Here is a 17,913-nt window from a genome sequence, read left to right as displayed (position 1 = left end):
TGGAAGTAGACAACTTATCAACTAGCTAGCTAATGCTGTCTGCTTATCAAGTCCTTGGACAGATTATAGTAACTTTTACCACGGCTTATTTTAGAAAGGCCACTGCAAGAAAACGTGTAGATTATCAAAAAGACATTGGATCATAGATGTTTGTTTCTGACTGCCGATGTTAGCTAACGTAGCTAACGTTAGTGCGCTAGCGAGCCATCCTTTTCCCACAGTCGCATACTGGTCCGGCCTGGTGTTTGGCTAGATATCAAACCGGTTTTAATTTTTTAAAATCGATCGTCAACTCAGTCTTTTGCTGGAGGATGATGGTTGAATGAACCTAAGAGTAAGTCTAAGGCCGCGTTTAGACTGCCTGTGTCGGACGTCCGACAGTCCGGCAAAAATGCAGGTCTTTCCATTCATTTTGAATGGGGGTGGTGCGTTTAGGCTGCGGCGGGGGTTTGCCACAGGGGGGGACACGTAAAATAAAGTTGAGATCGACTCAACTTTTGGAGAAACGCAACCCCACGTCACGCTGCGGTGGCCAATCATGTAACGAGGGATCAGACTGTGTCAGTGTGTTTTAAGGTGGTGTGAGAGTCCCGTACAGGAAACGGGAAACATCACTGCCTCTATCGCTGCCACAAGAAAGAAAAACATTATGAGGGTGAAAATCAAACACAAGCACTGAACTGCCCAGTAGTTTGTGTAATAGCTGAATGTTTCCTGCAACAACAAAGCACTCACTATGTTTCGCTTGTCTCTTTTCTTTCTCTCTCTCTCTCTCTCCTGTGAACTAAAGCTGCCTTTAACTGCGGTTGGAGATGTCAAGATCTATAAACGATCATATATAAAGTCTACTTGTACTACGTGGGAGGGGGGTTTAAGAACACAACATGACGTCACACAAATGGGCCGTTTCATTGACACTCCCACCGCCGCACCAGGCCATAGAAAGTGTAATGGTATTTGATGTGTACCATTCAATGACATGATTTGGAAGAAGTATTCCCCAGTATGTGTTTGTACCTGACACCTTCCGTTCACACACAGGTCGGCTTCGTATGGTCCGCAGGGCGTCCCGTCCATCACTCTGTCAGCCATCAGGACTGGGACATCTCGACCCACTGGGCTGCAGAACAACACGCACGGCTTCTCTGCACACACACACACGCACACACACACACACACACACACACACACACACACACAAAATCATGTTATTAGTGTAACTTCTAGTAGGGCTGCACGATATGAGGAAAATATGCGATAACGTAGAATTTCGCGATAACGATATTACTTGCGATAAACAGATATTAAAGTGTACTCAGTTCTGCTGCTTTCAGTATTCTGCTAACATACAACACAGTGCTTGCTGAATTTAAAACAAATGAAAAGAACTAATTTGTAACATTCTTTTATTGAACAAATTGAACACTGAATTAAATAAGAATAAAAAAGATTGACATTACAGGTTACAGACATTACATTAAGGTGTGCAGTTTTCTACTGATATTTTCTTTCAACTAAAACAAAAAATCTGTTTTGTGTCTATACTGATATGTTGCAGCCTTTCGCGATGTGTATATTGCGCCAGTTGATATTGCGATGACGATAAAAAAAACTATATATTGTGCAGCTCCAACTACTAGTGTAATAGTACGACAAAAAACATGTGTTTCCATTCAGAAATACTTTAAAAACAAATGAAATCATCATCACAGTCAACAGCAAAATTACACTAATGAACAGGGGCACACGGAATCTGCGGGTGCAGAATTCTGAATTTTCTGCCGAATTTTAAACAAATAAAAAGAAATCTGCCTGGATTTTCTCTTTTCTTTTTCTTTTCCTGTGTGTGGGACGCTTCTGGGTGTAAGTAAAGAGCCTTTACTTACATTTGGTGTGTAACCCCCAGCCAATAACAGCGCACAGGTGGTGTTCCCTTCTCATTCCCAACCGCTGCTTTGCCCTAGCGTCTCATAATGATTAACAAGTTTAACTGACATGAAGCTGTGCATTCACTCATAAACCGACAATGCTTGCACCTTCCCGCGGAGGTGTGTTCGTTTGTTTGTGCTTTAGAACATAACTGCTGCGAGACAATGAGAAAATAAAAATGCATTCCTCTGATTCACTGCTTTGTTTGGCGCTCCCTCTCTTCATTTACTCTCTAGCTCGCAAAGTGCTCACCAACATTGTGTTTGTGGCTTTAATCAAAATGATTGATGTCTCCGCGTGTGCGCGCTGTGCAGAGGTATATGAAACAGCCAGGCATATACCAGGTGACCAATGTAAATACCTGTTCTAGATAGATTTAGAATCAAATCAAAACTTGTTTTCTGAACAAGTGCGCGTCGAATGGTTATTAGGTTTTAGAAAAAATGGCAAGACCAGTGGCCAAGTCCGAGGCAATCTGAGTGCAAATACCAACGAGTCCGAGACGAGACCGGACTTGAGTACCACAGCACTGTATAAAAGATGGTTTCATCTGAAATATCAAGTGATTTTCATGATGTGGGTGTAAGGAATGTGTTGATGATATCTTACTTCTAAAGCACTCAGAAGTTTTTTTTTTAGTTTTTAAATATGTCCCCAAAGTATGACTAAGCAAGTATTTGTGTGTGTGTGTGTGTGTGTGTGTGTGTGTGTGTGTGTGTGTGTGTGTGTGTGTGTGTGTGTGTGTGTGTGTTTTTGGAATGTTACAAACTCCAACACAAAACTTTGTTTAAATGCCTTAAGCAATTATTTAATAAATTAGAAACTTTCAACATAATACCCAGTAAAAGAGAGTCAGATAGAGTTGTGGGCGGGACATTAAGTCAGACTCAGTGGTGAGTGAAACCGAATCAGAGGGACAGACACAGAGCTGTAGCTGTGCCAAAGTAGAAGACTTTTTAATTCATTAACTTTATCGGTTATCAGGCAAATAAAACGCTGATACAGATAATCTGCAAACTGCCAAAAAAACGGCTCTCTATCCCTAGTGTGTGTGTGTGTGTGTGTGTGTGTCTCACCATCATTAATAATAGCAGTCAGCATGCTGCCCTTCTTCTTGCTGCTTGCGTGTCGGTTGTAAGACAGACACTGCAGGTCTCTGAAGCTGGGCGCTCCCTTGGGACAGGGAGGACGCTCACAGGGCTTGTGCTCCACACTGGATTTCTGACAGTGTCGCCCACCCGGTCCAGGCCTGCACGCACACACACGGGTTTACTCATAGTACAATACTCGTATCTTTATATATATCATACTAGAAAAAGCAAAAAGATATTTTAAGCTCCATGTGTACATCAAACAGCAGGTGATGTTTAAACACCCTACTCTACTCTGTACAGACACTGACTGTGGATTCTCTGTCCAATCTGAGATTCATCAAATGCACACTTAAATGTACAGAAAAACAAATGTAGAAGTTAAAGTTGCATGCGTATCATGATTCTACGGTGGGTTTAATTTTAGTAGAGAAGCTACCCTGTTTTTTCACTTATTGTATGTGTGCGATCAGGGCATGAAGTTAACTTTTTTTTTTTTTTTTGCCTCATAAAGGTGAAAAACAGGATTTTCTGTGTCTCTATGATCCTATCCTGTCCTATTCATGGTAGCCTACTCGTGGATATTGCGCCCTCATCATGTGCTGTAGTAGGGGGGCCCGCCTTGATAATCCTGCATAGGGGCCCGGTGTTGGCTCGTTACGCCATTGCTTATAAGAGATGACTGACAAAATCAGGAGTCTTTTTTTGGGGAGAATAATAATTATTACTATTAATTAATTACTCTGGGCTGAGATTTTCTAGGAACCTTACCAAAAAGGCTCAGGATGCTGCAAATGTTGGTTTAATATGAAAACGTCTGGTGGATTTAAGACACAAAATAATAATTTATTGAATGAATCAAATATGAACATATCTGTCATTGTCAGTGGCTTGTTGATCTTTACATTGTTAGTTAATTTCCTATCCTGGGCTGGGACACACATTCATACGGTTTAATAAAGTAGTTATTGGACTTTAAAGGACCAATATGTAATATATTTACTGTAATAAATCCAAAAATGACACCAATGCCTCATCAGATATTAAGGAAATATGTTAAGCTGAAATACTATCTTTTCTGAAAACAATGCTAATGTCAGTATTTTTTCTTTTTGAAATTTACGTTCCGTGACGGAATTTATGTTTATGTTTTGGCCTGTGTGTTGTTATCAACGGTTTGACAGCCAGGCCGGGTTGCCAGATATACCTGTAAAAACGTAAACCCAGCGCGCTGTTGCTGTAACGTTAGTACAGCCATGAAAGCAGCACACAAGCGAACGGGATCAACGGAGATAGATTCTACATGACTTAAAAAAACGCCGTGTTTCTAACAGTTGCGTGACCAGAGATGTAACAAACCCCAGGTAAATATTGGAGATCTATTTGAAAGATGGAGACAGCTTAGAGCCCAAAAGGACGCTGAGTTGGCTAGCTAATTTACTCCTGAACAGGTAAGCATTAGCTTCGGGCTAATTTATCACAGCTACAAGGGACGGGCATTTTATGTAATTTAAACATTTATGTACTCACATTGAATTATACAGCTCGAGTACCCAAGGTGGTTACTCGCAAAAACAATTGAGACACAGCCAGTAAAGTGATCCAGACTGGTCCTGGCTAACGACGCCATGCTAATCCTGCTAACTGCTAATGTTACTGGAGTAAACAGCTGTTTACAACGTATACAATGGTGAGTTATTTTAAGCTAAGAGAGGGAGGCTGTGAATCGGAAAGAGAGGACCGTGAGTTTGCAGTGTGTTTAGCGATTGTTGGCGCAATTCTAAGCCAATGAAGTGTGTTCAGTCAGGTGGAATAGGACGGCAAGTTAGTGGTATTTTTAGCAGTTCCTATCCTGACGTGTGGAGAGGACAGCGAGGTTGTTGGGTTTTTAGCGGTTCCTACTGTAATGTTAAGCTGAAAAAGTGTGCCTGTCAGTTGAGTACAGAGCTCCGCGTGAGCACAGGCTTTTATGACTGTCAATATAGCCAGCATCTAACGTTAGCTACTCCGCTGTCTAACATTGACATTGCTGTCTCAGCCTGGCAACCAACGTGAACTTCGAGTCTGGGCAGGAGGGGGCGGGGAGACGACTCTCTCCAGTATTTTGAATTTGTACTGCAGTAACTATTTTAAACACTAGCTGTCAGTATTACATATTGGACCTTTAACTTATCATTGCACTTACAATAACAAGCATAGCTGTCCTCAGTTTAGGTCATCCTGTACATCTCATCTGCGTTTTTTCCTGCATCTACCGTGTGTGATTGTGTGTGTTTGTGTGTGTGCGTGTCAGTCGCGGGGGAAACGGAGCAGCAGCCCCGCCCGCTGCAGAGAGCCGACAGGATTGAAACAGCAGCAGCTTTCAGCGACTTTAGAGTGAAAAATCGTTACAGCGTACATTAATGTTAAAATGTATACATGTTGGCAGGACGGTCTGAAATGTTTTGTCTTTCGCTGTAAGTTTTGTTGGTAAATGTGAGATGTTCGAGTCACACACACGTCTCGTCTTCATAACAGAAACAAGGAAATTAATTTTACCCGTTCTCACTCCCGCTTGGTCAGTGGCTGCATGTGGGACTGCTGGGATTGTGTGAGTAATGAAAATGCGATAGGGGGCCCCGGCTGTCAATCAATGTCTTCCAGTGATGCGGGCCCCTGATTGGACCAGGCCCGTAAGCAACATGCATGTTTTATGCATTGAAAAGGGAAATGTTGTAGCATTTTTATTGCAATGTGGGAAAAGTGAAGACAAACAAATACAGTCAGATGGGTGACATACGGAGGGTTGTCACATTTCCTCTGTCTGAACTGGACTCCAGTACCGCAGGTCCTGCTGCACATGCTCCACTGGCTCCATGGACTCCAATCCCCATCCACATGCTGAGGGATGGGAGTCTTACTGACACACTCGCCTGCCCTGCACCACTGACGCACGCACACACACACACACACACACACACACACACACACACACACACAAATAATAATATAAATACAATTTCAGTGAAATGTAATCTGTCATTTTCTTCCATTTATGCATTAAAAAAAGTTATAACACACCTGTTGTTTTGCATAGCTTATATAAATAAAGGATTTTTTTTTATTTGTCTGCAGATCATTATGTTAAATACATCCTGAGAAAATCGTATCGTGGACTTAAAACCGAAACGTGAGCTGTGTGTATCGTTATGTTTTTTTTTGTTAGTTCACTTGCTATACACGCATCAGCTTCTATGAGCAGCGAGAGAGATGAAGATGTGAGTGCATGGAAGCAGTGTGTGAGGGAGACAGTGCTACCTTGTCTGCTCCACACTCGGTTCCATCCAGAGGAGAATCCAGTTTGGTCTTGCAGGATGCATCTCCCTCTACTAAACACCACAGGCCAGCGCACATCAAGTGCTGACAAACACACACACACACACACACACACACACACACACGTGAATACACAAGTATTCACATGATTCAATTCAGCATCAGATTAATGTATTGTCAAATTCCATCAGTACAGCAGACCACTGTGCTGCTCTCAGTTTTCCTCATTTACAAATTCATTATGTATTATGGTTTTCAATGAGTTAAAAGGTAATTTCGTTTTTTTTTTCAACCTGGATGTAAATTTTTCAAAGCATTGGTGTCTAAGTGACTAATGTGATCAGGAATCTTTGAAATTGGTGCGAGAAAGCTGTAACTGTAAATATTAGTCTCGCATTGCCAGACCTTCCTCCACAGCAATGCAAAGGAGGGTCTGGCTAGTCCACACAGCATTCCGGGATGGGAGAAAAACGTGCTCTGGTTTATTGGCATTTCTTTAAACTAATCACAATCATCTTGGGCGGCGCCAAGCGCCAGACGGAGCAACGGTGTCTCTGCAAAATAGCCTCGGGCAGGAAATTGTTTTGTTGGAACGTGCATGTAGGGAGGCGAACTCTGGAATTAAAATGGCTGTCGAGTGTGTGATGAGAATTTTACAAAAAAAATAAATAAGATAAACATAATTTAATTGTCGGTTCTAGCTCAGAGAATGCCAACACACAAAAAAGCCGAAGATGAGGCTGAAAATGAGGGACATCCAGCAGAACCTCCGGCGGCACCGTAAATGAACCAATGTCAATATAGACTACCATAAATGTAATCCTATAGGGTAAATGCATTGTCAATTTCATCCACTAAAAGTGCTGTTTTTACCACTGACAGGCTCAGATTGTTATTCCAAGTGTCTGACAGCATCATGGATATAATCACTACAGAGATATACCTTTTTGTTTAACATGAAACAGCTCAGAAATAGCTATTGTCACACCCACCAGACTCCATTTAAATAATCAGTACTTTTAGCGTGTATAGAGACAGCATATTGTCCACATGTAGATGAGTGAAAAAAGGGTTTACTTCAACCAAACCAGAGTGATGATTGGTGGAGAGATGAACCAATATGGCTTTTGATAGTTTGACTTTGTTTCTTCTTTCTGTCGTCCGAAAACCAGTCAGTATCTGGTGTGACCACCATTTGCCTCACACAGTGTAACACATCTCCTTCGCATAGAGTTGATCAGGTTGTTGATTGTGGCCTTTGGAATGTTGGTCCACTCCTCTTCAATGGCTGTGCGAAGTTGCTGGATATTGGCAGGACCTGGAACACGCTGTCGTATACGCGGATCCAGTGCATTCCAAACATGCTCAATGGGGGACATGTCCGGTGAGTATGCTGGCCATGCAACAACTGGGATGTTTTCAGCTTCCAGGAATTGTGTACAGATCCTTGCAACATGCGGCTGTGCATTATCATGCTGCAACATGAGGTGATGGTCGTGGATGAATGGCACAACAATGGGCCTCAGGATCTCGTCATGGTATCTCTGTGCATTCAAAATGCCATCAATAAAATGCACCTGTGTTTGTTGTCCATAACCTACGCCTGCCCATACCATAACCCCACTGCCACCATGGGCCACTCGATCCACAATGTTGACATCAGCAAACCGCTCACCCTCATGATGCCATACACACTGTCTGCCATCTGCCCTGTACAGTGAAAACCGGGATTCATCTGTGAAGAGAACACCTCTCCAAAGTGCCAGACACCATCGAATGTGAGCATTTGCCCACTCAAGTCGGTTACCGAGACCCCAATGAGGACGACGAGCATGCAGATGAGCTTCCCTGAGACGGTTTCTGACAGTTTGTGCAGAAATTCTTTGGTTATGCAAACCGATTGTTGCAGCTGTCCGGGTGGCTGGTCTCAGACGATCTTTGAGATTTAGATGCTAGATGTGGAGGTCCTGGGCTGGTGTGGTTACACGTGGTCTGCGGTTGTGAGGCCAGTTGGATGTACTGCCAAATTCTCTGAAATGCCGTTGGAGACGGCTTATGGTAGAGGAATGAACATTCAATTCACGGGCAACAGCTCTGGTGGACATTCCTGCAGTAAGCATGCCAATTGCACGCTCCCTCAAAACTTGCGACATCTGTGGCATTGTGCTGTGTGATAAAACTGCACATTTTAGAGTGGCCTTTTATTGTGGCCAGCCTAAGGCATACCTGTGCAATAATCATGCTGTCTAATCAGCATCTTGATATGCCACATCTGTGAGGTGGATGGATTATCTCAGCAAAGGAGAAGTGCTTACTAACACAGATTTAGACAGATTTGTGAACAATATTTGAGAGAAATAAGCCTTTTGTGTACATAGAAAAATTCTTAGATCTATGAGTTCAACTCGTGAAAAATGGGGGCAAAAACAAAAGTGTTGCGTTTATAATTTTGTTCAGTGTATTATCAGAAGTTATACTACTAGTATAACTAGTATATAACTAGTTATATACTAGTTATACTTACATTCGATTATGGAAATAGATCACTGGTTCTAAGACTGTGGAACTAGTACCACCGGTGGTACGAGAGCTCTCTCTAGTGGTACGCAGATGGAATCTCTGATATAAAAAATTAAATAAATTAATTTAAAAACTTAATACCATAGAAATACTACAACATTCCCAATACTAATACTTACACTATGATCAGTTTGTTTAACTGTAATATATTTTGTTTAGATATCAGCTACATAGTTATATTCATGGACAGAGTGCATACATCTGTAATTAGTTATGAGCTGTGATGGGAAGATAGTAAGCAGAGGTAAAATGAATGGTTCAAAAACACTGCAATCGTGGCTCCAAACAGGAACTATTACAAAGACAAGTGTGGATGAGGAGGAGAATATTTTGAGCAGCCCTGGTGAAACTATAGTGGATGACAGTGAATGCTAGTGAAGTCTCTACAGCACCTGCTAGCAAACAGTAAGGAGATATGACCCATGTCACCTCAAATTTGGCTTTCGTTGGAGCGGGACGGAGGAAGTAAAGTTACAGTGTGGCTGTCGACAATAAATAATGTTACTAGTAATAAACCTGCCTCCTCCATAGTTGAATAGGGTAAGCCTATGCTACTCCTTTTTAACATGGGCCATAATAATGGTACTTAGAGAGCCTTATATTTTCTGAAGTGTTGCGTGATTCTTATTAAATCTATTAAATGTTCTTAAAGATCTTTTTAGGATTCATCTTTAGTTTTTCCAGTGAAGGTAAATAGATACATATTTCAGAATGCTTTGTTTTTTGTGTTCATTTATTAATAATTTTTTTGCCCCTGTCCTATTTTGGAGTAACTCTACTTCCATTTTAAATATCAATGGATCTCATGTCTTAACTGTGGGTTAGATATACAACAAACATGTTATGAAAACTGAAAAACATACAACTCCTCCAAACCATACGATGATATGGGCTGCAGGACAATTTCCATCCTCATATCTAAACCAGAGAACGTTGGTCCAATTTTAAACGTGAAGGTTGCATTTTTCAAAACGAATCTAGTTGTAGTTGTGCAATTTGTGACCCTGCAAGATCCCCAGTATTTACATATTATGACTTTAACGTTAGATGTGAGATGATTGTCTTTAGATATGAGATGGTGTCAGACTTCAGTCTTTTTTTTAAAGTCTGTTCAAAGTCTTCTAGTGCAGGGGTTTTCAATAGGTGATCCCCTGGGGGGCGCCAAAGAACCACAGGGGAGGCGCGACACGCGAAGAAAAAATAACTGTATGCAGCTCTATTGATATCGGTAATTGTGTGTGCGTGTATTAGCTTTAAAATGCATCGTTTCCTTGTCCCCAGTCAGAAGTCAGCATTAAGGAGGAGACAGGACCCAGCAAAAAACGTAGGAAATATGATCGAGAGTACTTAAAGTTAGGTTTCACCTGGTCGGGGTCCGAGGCTGCACCTCTGTCGCAGTGTGTGGTCTGCAAGGAGGTGCTAGCAAATGATAGCATGAGACCATGCAAACTTCAGCATCACATTGAAACTAAGCACACACATTTAGTGAACAAGCCAGTTGAGTTTTTTGAAAGGAAGCGTGATCTACTTTAACATGAAACAGCGGATGGATACTTTTAGCGTGTATGGAGCCAGCATATTTCCACATGTAAATGGGTGAATTAAGGGTTTATTTCAACCAAACCAGAGTGGTGATTGTTGGAACAGTGGAAAGACGAACCAAGACGGCTTTTGATAGTTTAAGTTTGTTTCTGTCCACTTTGAATGAAGTGTGACAAAAGTACCGATTATTTACATGGAGTCTAGTGGGTTTGGTGATGGTGATTTCAGGGCTGTTTCATGTTAAACAAAAAGGATCTTACTCTTTAACAAAAAGGTCTATCTCTGTAGGGATCCTTTCCATAATGTTGTCAGACACTTAGAATAATAATCTGAGTCTGTCATTGGCAAAAACAAAACTTTTAGTTGTAATTTGGTCCGTCAAAAAAATTCCAACTTTTGTCAAAAAAAATTCAGACTTTTTGATATTCCAATCTTTTTTTTAAATATAATTTTCTACTTTTTATCGTAATGTTTATTCTCAAAATATAATTTTTTTTGCGCAAATGACGTGAATGCCGCATTTTGTTTGTTGTTTAAATCTGAGGTTTTATGTGGCGTTAAAGAATGTGGATAGGCCTACTGATGTTCAGTGATTTTAAAAGTAGCCTCAATTAGGCCTGCATGAAGTTGGAAATAATTTGCTGTTGCAAAGAATCATTTATGAATGCACTTTTAAAAAAGTTGTGGAAATAAAATGTCTTCAAATACAGTATTAAAAAATATTAAAATCGTATCAGTTGTTATTGAAACTCATCATTGCCTGGAACACACAAAAGATGGCATTTACTGCAGCGGCATGTGTGGGTTAGGGAAGGCGGACAGGATTTTGGGGAAGGGGGGGCTCGGCTGTCCTTACCTACTCTAAGGGGAGGCTCACATTCACCCAATTTGAAAACCCCTGTTCTAGTGTATGGTAGTATAAGTTTAAAGAAAAAGAAGATGGTTTGGGTTAAAATCAGACATTACTTCACTTCTGGTTATGCACGTGATGCTGAACGGGACGTTTGTAAAGTAAAAAAAACTTGCCATTAATTTCAATTGGAAGGTGACTTCTCCGGGGTGATAGTCTGGTGTTTGTTTGACCCTTCCACCACCCCAACCTGCTTCCTTATAAGGAACTTGGTGCTCTTATATAGGGATGCGCCGAATCCAGATTTTTGGGGTTTGGCCGAATACCAAATCCACTGGTTAAGATTCTGCCAAATCCGAAACCGAATACCGAATCCTACTCCCATCCTCAGTCCATTAACACAGTAAACACATTAATGAAGTAAACAACGTCCACAGCCTCTAAAATAGTTAAATGTAACAACTTAATGTTGAATTCACACGCTCTTTTCACATTGTAGGAAAGCACATCGCTATCGCCAGATGAGTGCCAATTTTGTTTGGCAAATTTTTGCTAACCAGTGTATGATAAAGGCATGTTGGGTGGTTGAAATTAGAAAGCTAACATTAGCTAACGAGCAGCAGCCGGCCGTTCGGTCGCTCCGCTCCCACTGACTGTAGAGACACTCATTTGCAGAGAGAACAGCTGACAGCCCGGGAGAGGCACTGTCTGGTTAACACAAGTTTTTAGCTGTGACTGTCCTTCCTTTTCCGTACCTGGGGTTGCTGCGTTTTGGCTGCTGTCTGCGTGGCTCGTATTCTTTCGGATGTTTCATGCGTAGGTGTTTTGGCAGCGGCAATGTTGTGTGTTGTTTGGGGTCCTTGCCGCTGCGGGACAGGTCGGCATTGGAGGTTGAGCGTGTGGCTCGGCTTGGGTCGCCTTCTTTTGGCTGGGGGTGCTGCCAGGCGGCGCTATTTCTGCTCGCAAGTTCCATTTTCACTTTCTCACAGCCTACTGCATTGAACAGTCCACCTACATTACGTCGACCAGCGTAGCGCGCGCAGTGCAAGCGTAGGATTCGGTTCGGTGGAAAAAATTCTATGGTTCGGCAGAAACCAAACCCCGTCAAAAAGCCCAATATTCAGCCGAATCCGAACCCAAATCCTGGATTCGGTGCATCCCTACTCTTATACTTGCTCCCGTCATAATTACTGCGGCCAGTAGAGGGCGCCGCCACAAGAAAAGTAAAGATGAGTCGTAATTGCTGCTTGAACAAACAACCTATGGGAGCATTTTTCAGCGGAGAAAATTCTCATAACATTTGAGATTTAAAATATTAGGACAAATGGAGTGTGTTGTACCTCCATGTCATTGCAGAAAGTGGCATTGGATCCAAACAGGATCTGGCACTGTTCATCCACGCTGTAGTGCATGCCTGGCAGCTTGGGAGGAAGCCGGACCTGGTAACGGCTTCTGGGGTCGGTGTGCAGAAGGCAGCCACTTGCTTTGGACCTGTTTGAAAGACACACAAGAGAACGATTCATAACGTGCTTACCAGTGAACTGTTTTATTTCCAAGAGTTTTCTTTTCATTATCAAATTTGAATCCAAGAGACTTCATTTTTTAACCTTTATTTATTCAGGGAAAGTTCACTGAGAGGCAACCTCTCTTTTGCAGGAATGCCCTGATCACATTCAAACATTTACAGAGGGGAAGATTTGAACAATGTTAGTTGTTATTTTGTAAGCAGATGTAGATGAGCATTAAAGATGACAACATCAAGGGATATACAGTACAGTTTAAGCCAAAGCAAAGACTCATTTGCATGTGTGATATCTATCTGCTATTTTTGTAGTTTCCCAGGGCTGATAAGGATTATTATATATCTTCTTCTCCAAAAATGCTGTTTGCAGATTAAGATGCAGTCCAAAATGAGCTGGGATGAACCATTAGGTTGACACCTGCCTGTGGCGCCAATTTCTATTGATAAACTACGGTGTTTAGATATGCAGCTACATATATAATGATGTTCCTATTTATATAATCTGCATGCAAACACATTCTCACTCCCAGTGCATCAAAATCCAACACTTGGTCGCCTTTTGCATTAGTTACTGAAACAAAAAGTCTCCTTTAGCATCTCTGTCAGACACAGGCGGCTTTCAACTCATTCCAATATAATCCCATCAACAGTGATATTTGAAGAAAGCCGAAGGTAAGGGACATCCGCCTGAAAATTAGGGCCATCCAGCGGACTCTGGGTACTGTTATTTTTCAACGTGTTTGGTCGGGACCCTTGGCGTCACTTTTTGATGCTCTGGGTCAGGACCGATTTGGTGTCATTTAACCACAGAGTTAGGGTTGGGGAAAAGATCGTGGGTGTGGTTACAAAATGTATGTTTCAGTGACACATGGGACAAGAACGGGACATGAACCTCAGTCTCCTGGGTCAAAGACCTGTGTTGTTTGACCCATCCACCACCCCAACCTGCCTCTTTACGTGGATTTCTGGTCTTTCATACTTATCTTTACCTTTTTTTCTACGTCATACTACGTCATCTCACAGCGCCGCGGTAAAATTGCTGCTCTGCCCGGTGTGTCCCATACAGAAGCTAAAGACTTTACAGACTTTATAAAAGAACTGACCTCACTGTCCACCTGGAGGCCTACAAAGAACATGTGAGCTCCTACAAAGAAGCTCTTTCCAAAGCCAAGACAAATTATTACACCACCCTCATCGGCAACCAGCAAAAACACCCCACAATGCTGTTTCCCACTATTAACCGCCTGCTACGCCCCATTGACACCCACTAACCTCCGGTTGAACCTGATTGTTGCACCAAGTTCCTGGATTTCTTCCAGACCAAAGTGGATCTTATCCTTCAGCAACTACTGGCGAGTGCCCCCATCCACTTCACACCTTTTTCACAGCAGACATTTTGACTTGTCATAGTAGGAAAAGCACAGCTGAAATTGATAACCTTAACGATGGCTCAATTCCATCAAGCTATTTCAGTGAGTCAGCATGCACAATACCAGGGCCTCTCCTAAGTAGAATGCAGCCATCATTAATGGTTTTGAATGTACATGCTTTTCCTACTATGACATGTCTATTCCAATCAACCACAGGACATTGCTCCCTCCCCTGCTCATCTGCCTCAGCGCTGCCTCTCCTTCTTCACGCCTGTGGACAATATCCATGTGGACGTTGACAGCAATAGCCTTAGTATTGCTTTCAACTCACTACTAGATTCAATTGGTTTTAGTCAGAGTGTGCATAAGGCCACTCACTGTTTTAACCACACCCTTAACCTTGTGCTGGCATATGGCATCGAAATTGAAGATTTAATAGTATTTCAGCAGAATCCTTTATTATCAGACCATTCGTTAATAACTTTCGAATTCCTACTACTCGACTATACAAAATTAGATAAAAGCTTCTACACTAGATGCCTATCTGACAGTGCTATAGCAAAATTTAAGGAAGATATTCCAATAGCATTTAACTCAATGACGTGCCTCAATATAACAGAGGACTCTTATGTTAACTTTAGTCCCTACCAAATTGATAATTTTGTAGACGGTGCTACGGCCTCGCTGTGAACGACTTCAGAATCTGTTGCTCCCCTCAAAAAGAAGATGATTAAGCAAAGGAAACCAGCACCTTGGTATAACTCCCAAACTTGCAAATTAAAACAAACCTCGCAAAAACTTGAAAGTAAATGGCGTTCCACCAAACTGGAAGTATCTCGTTTAGATTGGCAAGACAGTCTGAAAACATATAGGAAGGCACTCAGAAATGCCAGATCAGACTTTTACTCATCAGATATTACTCATCACTAATAGAAGAAAATAGGAACAACCCAAGGTTTCTTTTCAGGCTGACAGAGAGTCACAGCTCTATTGAGCCATCTATTCCTATAGCTCTGAGTAGTGACGACTTTACTTTCTTTAATGATAAAATTGTAATAATTAGAGATAAATCATCACCTCTTGCCCTCAACTTCTAACGGTTCATCTTTAAACCTGTGGTTGACACTTCATCAGTAGATATGATCAATATGTCTTTATTAACAGGTTATGTACCGCAGTCATTTAAAGTAGCAGTGATAAAACCTCTTCTGAAAAAACCCACCCTCGATCCTGAGGTCTTAGCCAACTATACTATAGACCTATATCTAATCTCCCCTTTCTCTCCAAGATCCTTGAAAAGGTAGTCGCTAATCAGTTATGTGATTTTCTACATAGGAATAGTTTATTTTTATTTCAGTCAGGATTTAGTATGCATCATAGCACAGAGACGGCACTGGTGAAAATTACTGACGACCTTCTAACTGTTTCAGACAAAGGACTTGTCTCCGTACTTGTCCTACTAGATCTTAGTGCTGCATTCAACACTATTGACCATACCATCCTGTTACAGAGACTGGAACATTTAGTTGGCATTAAAGGAATCGCACTAAGCTGGTTTAAGTCCTATTTCTCTGATCAATCTCAATTTGTTAATGTTAACGATGAATCCTCCAGGCACGCTAAAGTTAGCCATGGCGTTCCACAAGGCTCAGTGCTTGGACCAATTCTATTCTCCTTATATATGCTTCCTCTAGGTAATATTATTAGGAAACACTCAATTAACTTGTTATGCGGATGACACCCAATTATACCTATCAATCAAGCCTGACGAAACCAGTCAGTTAGTTAAACTTCAAGCATGCATTAAAAGATATAAAATCATGGATGATCTACAATTTTCTGATGTTAAACTCAGACAAAACTGAAGTTATTGTGCTGGGCCCTAAACACCTCCAAACCTCATTATCCAAAGATATAGCTACTCTGGATGGTACTGCCCTGGCCTCCAGCACTACTGTCAGAAATCTAGTTATTGGATTATTATTGAGTTATTTTTGATCAGGATATATCCTTTAACGCCCACTTAAAACAAACCTCAAGAACAGCCTTTTTTCACCTTCGTAACATTGCCAAAATTAGGCACATTCTGTCTCAAAACAATGGTGAAAAACTAGTCCATGCATTTGTTACTTCCAGGCTGGACTACTGTAATTCCTTACTATCAGGTTGCTCAAATTAAGTCCCTTACGACTCTGCAGCTGATCCAGGATGCTGCAGCGTGTGTTCTGACAAAAACTAAGAAAAGAGATCATATTTCTCCTGTATTAGCGTTTCTGCATTGGGTTCCTGTAAAATCCAGGATTAAATTTAAAATCCTTCTCCTGACCTACAAAGCTCTAAATGGTCAAACACCATCATATCTTGAAAAGATCATAGTACCTTATTGTCCCACTAGAGCACTGCGCTCCAAGAATGCAGAGTTACTTGTGGTTCCTAGAGTCTCTAAAAGTAGAATGGGAGCCAGAGCCTTCAGCTATCAGGCTCCTCCCCTGTGGAACCAGCTCCCGGTCCGTCTTCGGGAGGCAGACACCGTCAACACATTTAAGAGTAAACTTAAAACTCTCCTCTTTGATAAAGCTTATAGTTAGGGAGTGAGAAGTTGCAGCGTTCGCCTAGACAGGCGGGGGAGGGTGTATCGCTGCAGACACTGCACCCCTTCGCTTCTCTGCTTCTCTTCATAGTCATCAGTTCCATCTACCAACCCTTATAGAACTGGCTCAGGTTTGCCTTGCACCAGCTCTTAATTATGCTGTTATAGTTTTAGACTGCCGGTGGACTTCTTTCCTTTGACACACTGAGCTACTCTCCCCTCTCTCTTTCCATCTGTGTGCATCCATGTCCCAGAAGTGCTTACTAACCTAGCTCTGGGGAGCTTATTCCCCGGAGCCCTTATGTTTTTTGTCGCCCAGCAGTTTTCCTTGAATTAGGATGGCACCTAAATCATGGTTGCAGCTGTCGCCGTGGTCCTGCTCCGCGCCCTGCTATGCCCTGCTACACCCTGCTACGCTCTGCAGTGCCCTGCTACGTCCTGCTACACCCTGTAATGCCCTGCTACACCATGAACTACTACAACTACTATTTCTAGTCATAGTTCCATTATCTTTATTGTGACTATTATTGCCAATGTTCATCACACCCCCAACCGGCACCATCAGACACCGCCTACCAAGAGCCTGGGTCTGTCCGTGGTTTCTCCCTAAAAGGAAGTTTTCCTCACCACCCAAGGTTTCTCCCTAAAAGGAAGTTTTTCCTCCCCACTGTCGCACGAAATGCTTGCTCTTGGGGGAATTACTGTAACTGTTGGGTCTCAGAGTGTGGTCTAGACCTACTCTATCTGTAAAGTGTCTTGAGATAACTCTTGTTGTGATTTGATACTATAAATAAAATTGAATTGAATTGAACAACCATCTAGTGACCAAGCTGATCACAAAAGCAAAGGCTTCCACCTGCTCCCTGGATCCAATGCCTACAGCCCTGGTCAAAGCATGTCTGCCTGTCCTGTGTCCCATCATGGTGGATGTCATCAACTACTCCTTGGAATCTGGCGTAATACCCACCTACTTTAAAACTGCCTCAGTCACCACTATCCTCAAGAAGCCAGGTTCGGATCCAGAGGATGCAAACAACTACTGGCCAATCTCCAACCTTCCATCCCTAAGTAAAATCCTGGAAAAAGCAGTTGCTGACCTAGTCCATCAGCATATGTCAAGCTCT

The 17,913-nt window shown here is 42.0% G+C and overlaps 1 protein-coding gene across 2 annotated transcripts in view; it reads right to left on the bottom strand.

The window, feature by feature from the left end:
- The window catches only part of adamts17 (ADAM metallopeptidase with thrombospondin type 1 motif, 17), a 121,653-nt gene that overhangs the window by 38,467 nt on the left and 65,273 nt on the right, over positions 1–17,913 (bottom strand). For both annotated transcript variants that reach the window (XM_035999652.1, XM_031292690.2), the window contains exons 10-14: positions 12,648–12,798; positions 6,318–6,419; positions 5,800–5,945; positions 3,006–3,178; positions 1,018–1,145 (exon numbers count right to left, since the gene is read on the bottom strand). In XM_035999652.1, the coding sequence (XP_035855545.1) occupies positions 1,018–1,145; positions 3,006–3,178; positions 5,800–5,945; positions 6,318–6,419; positions 12,648–12,798 (700 nt within the window). The remainder of the gene's footprint in view (positions 1–1,017; positions 1,146–3,005; positions 3,179–5,799; positions 5,946–6,317; positions 6,420–12,647; positions 12,799–17,913) is intronic.

The sequence above is a fragment of the Sander lucioperca genome, chromosome 3, assembly GCF_008315115.2.
Source record: "Sander lucioperca isolate FBNREF2018 chromosome 3, SLUC_FBN_1.2, whole genome shotgun sequence".
Classification (NCBI taxonomy): Eukaryota; Metazoa; Chordata; class Actinopteri; order Perciformes; family Percidae; genus Sander; species Sander lucioperca.
Note: the sequence above shows the minus strand (reverse complement) of the source record. Positions and strands in the feature narration are given on the sequence as shown.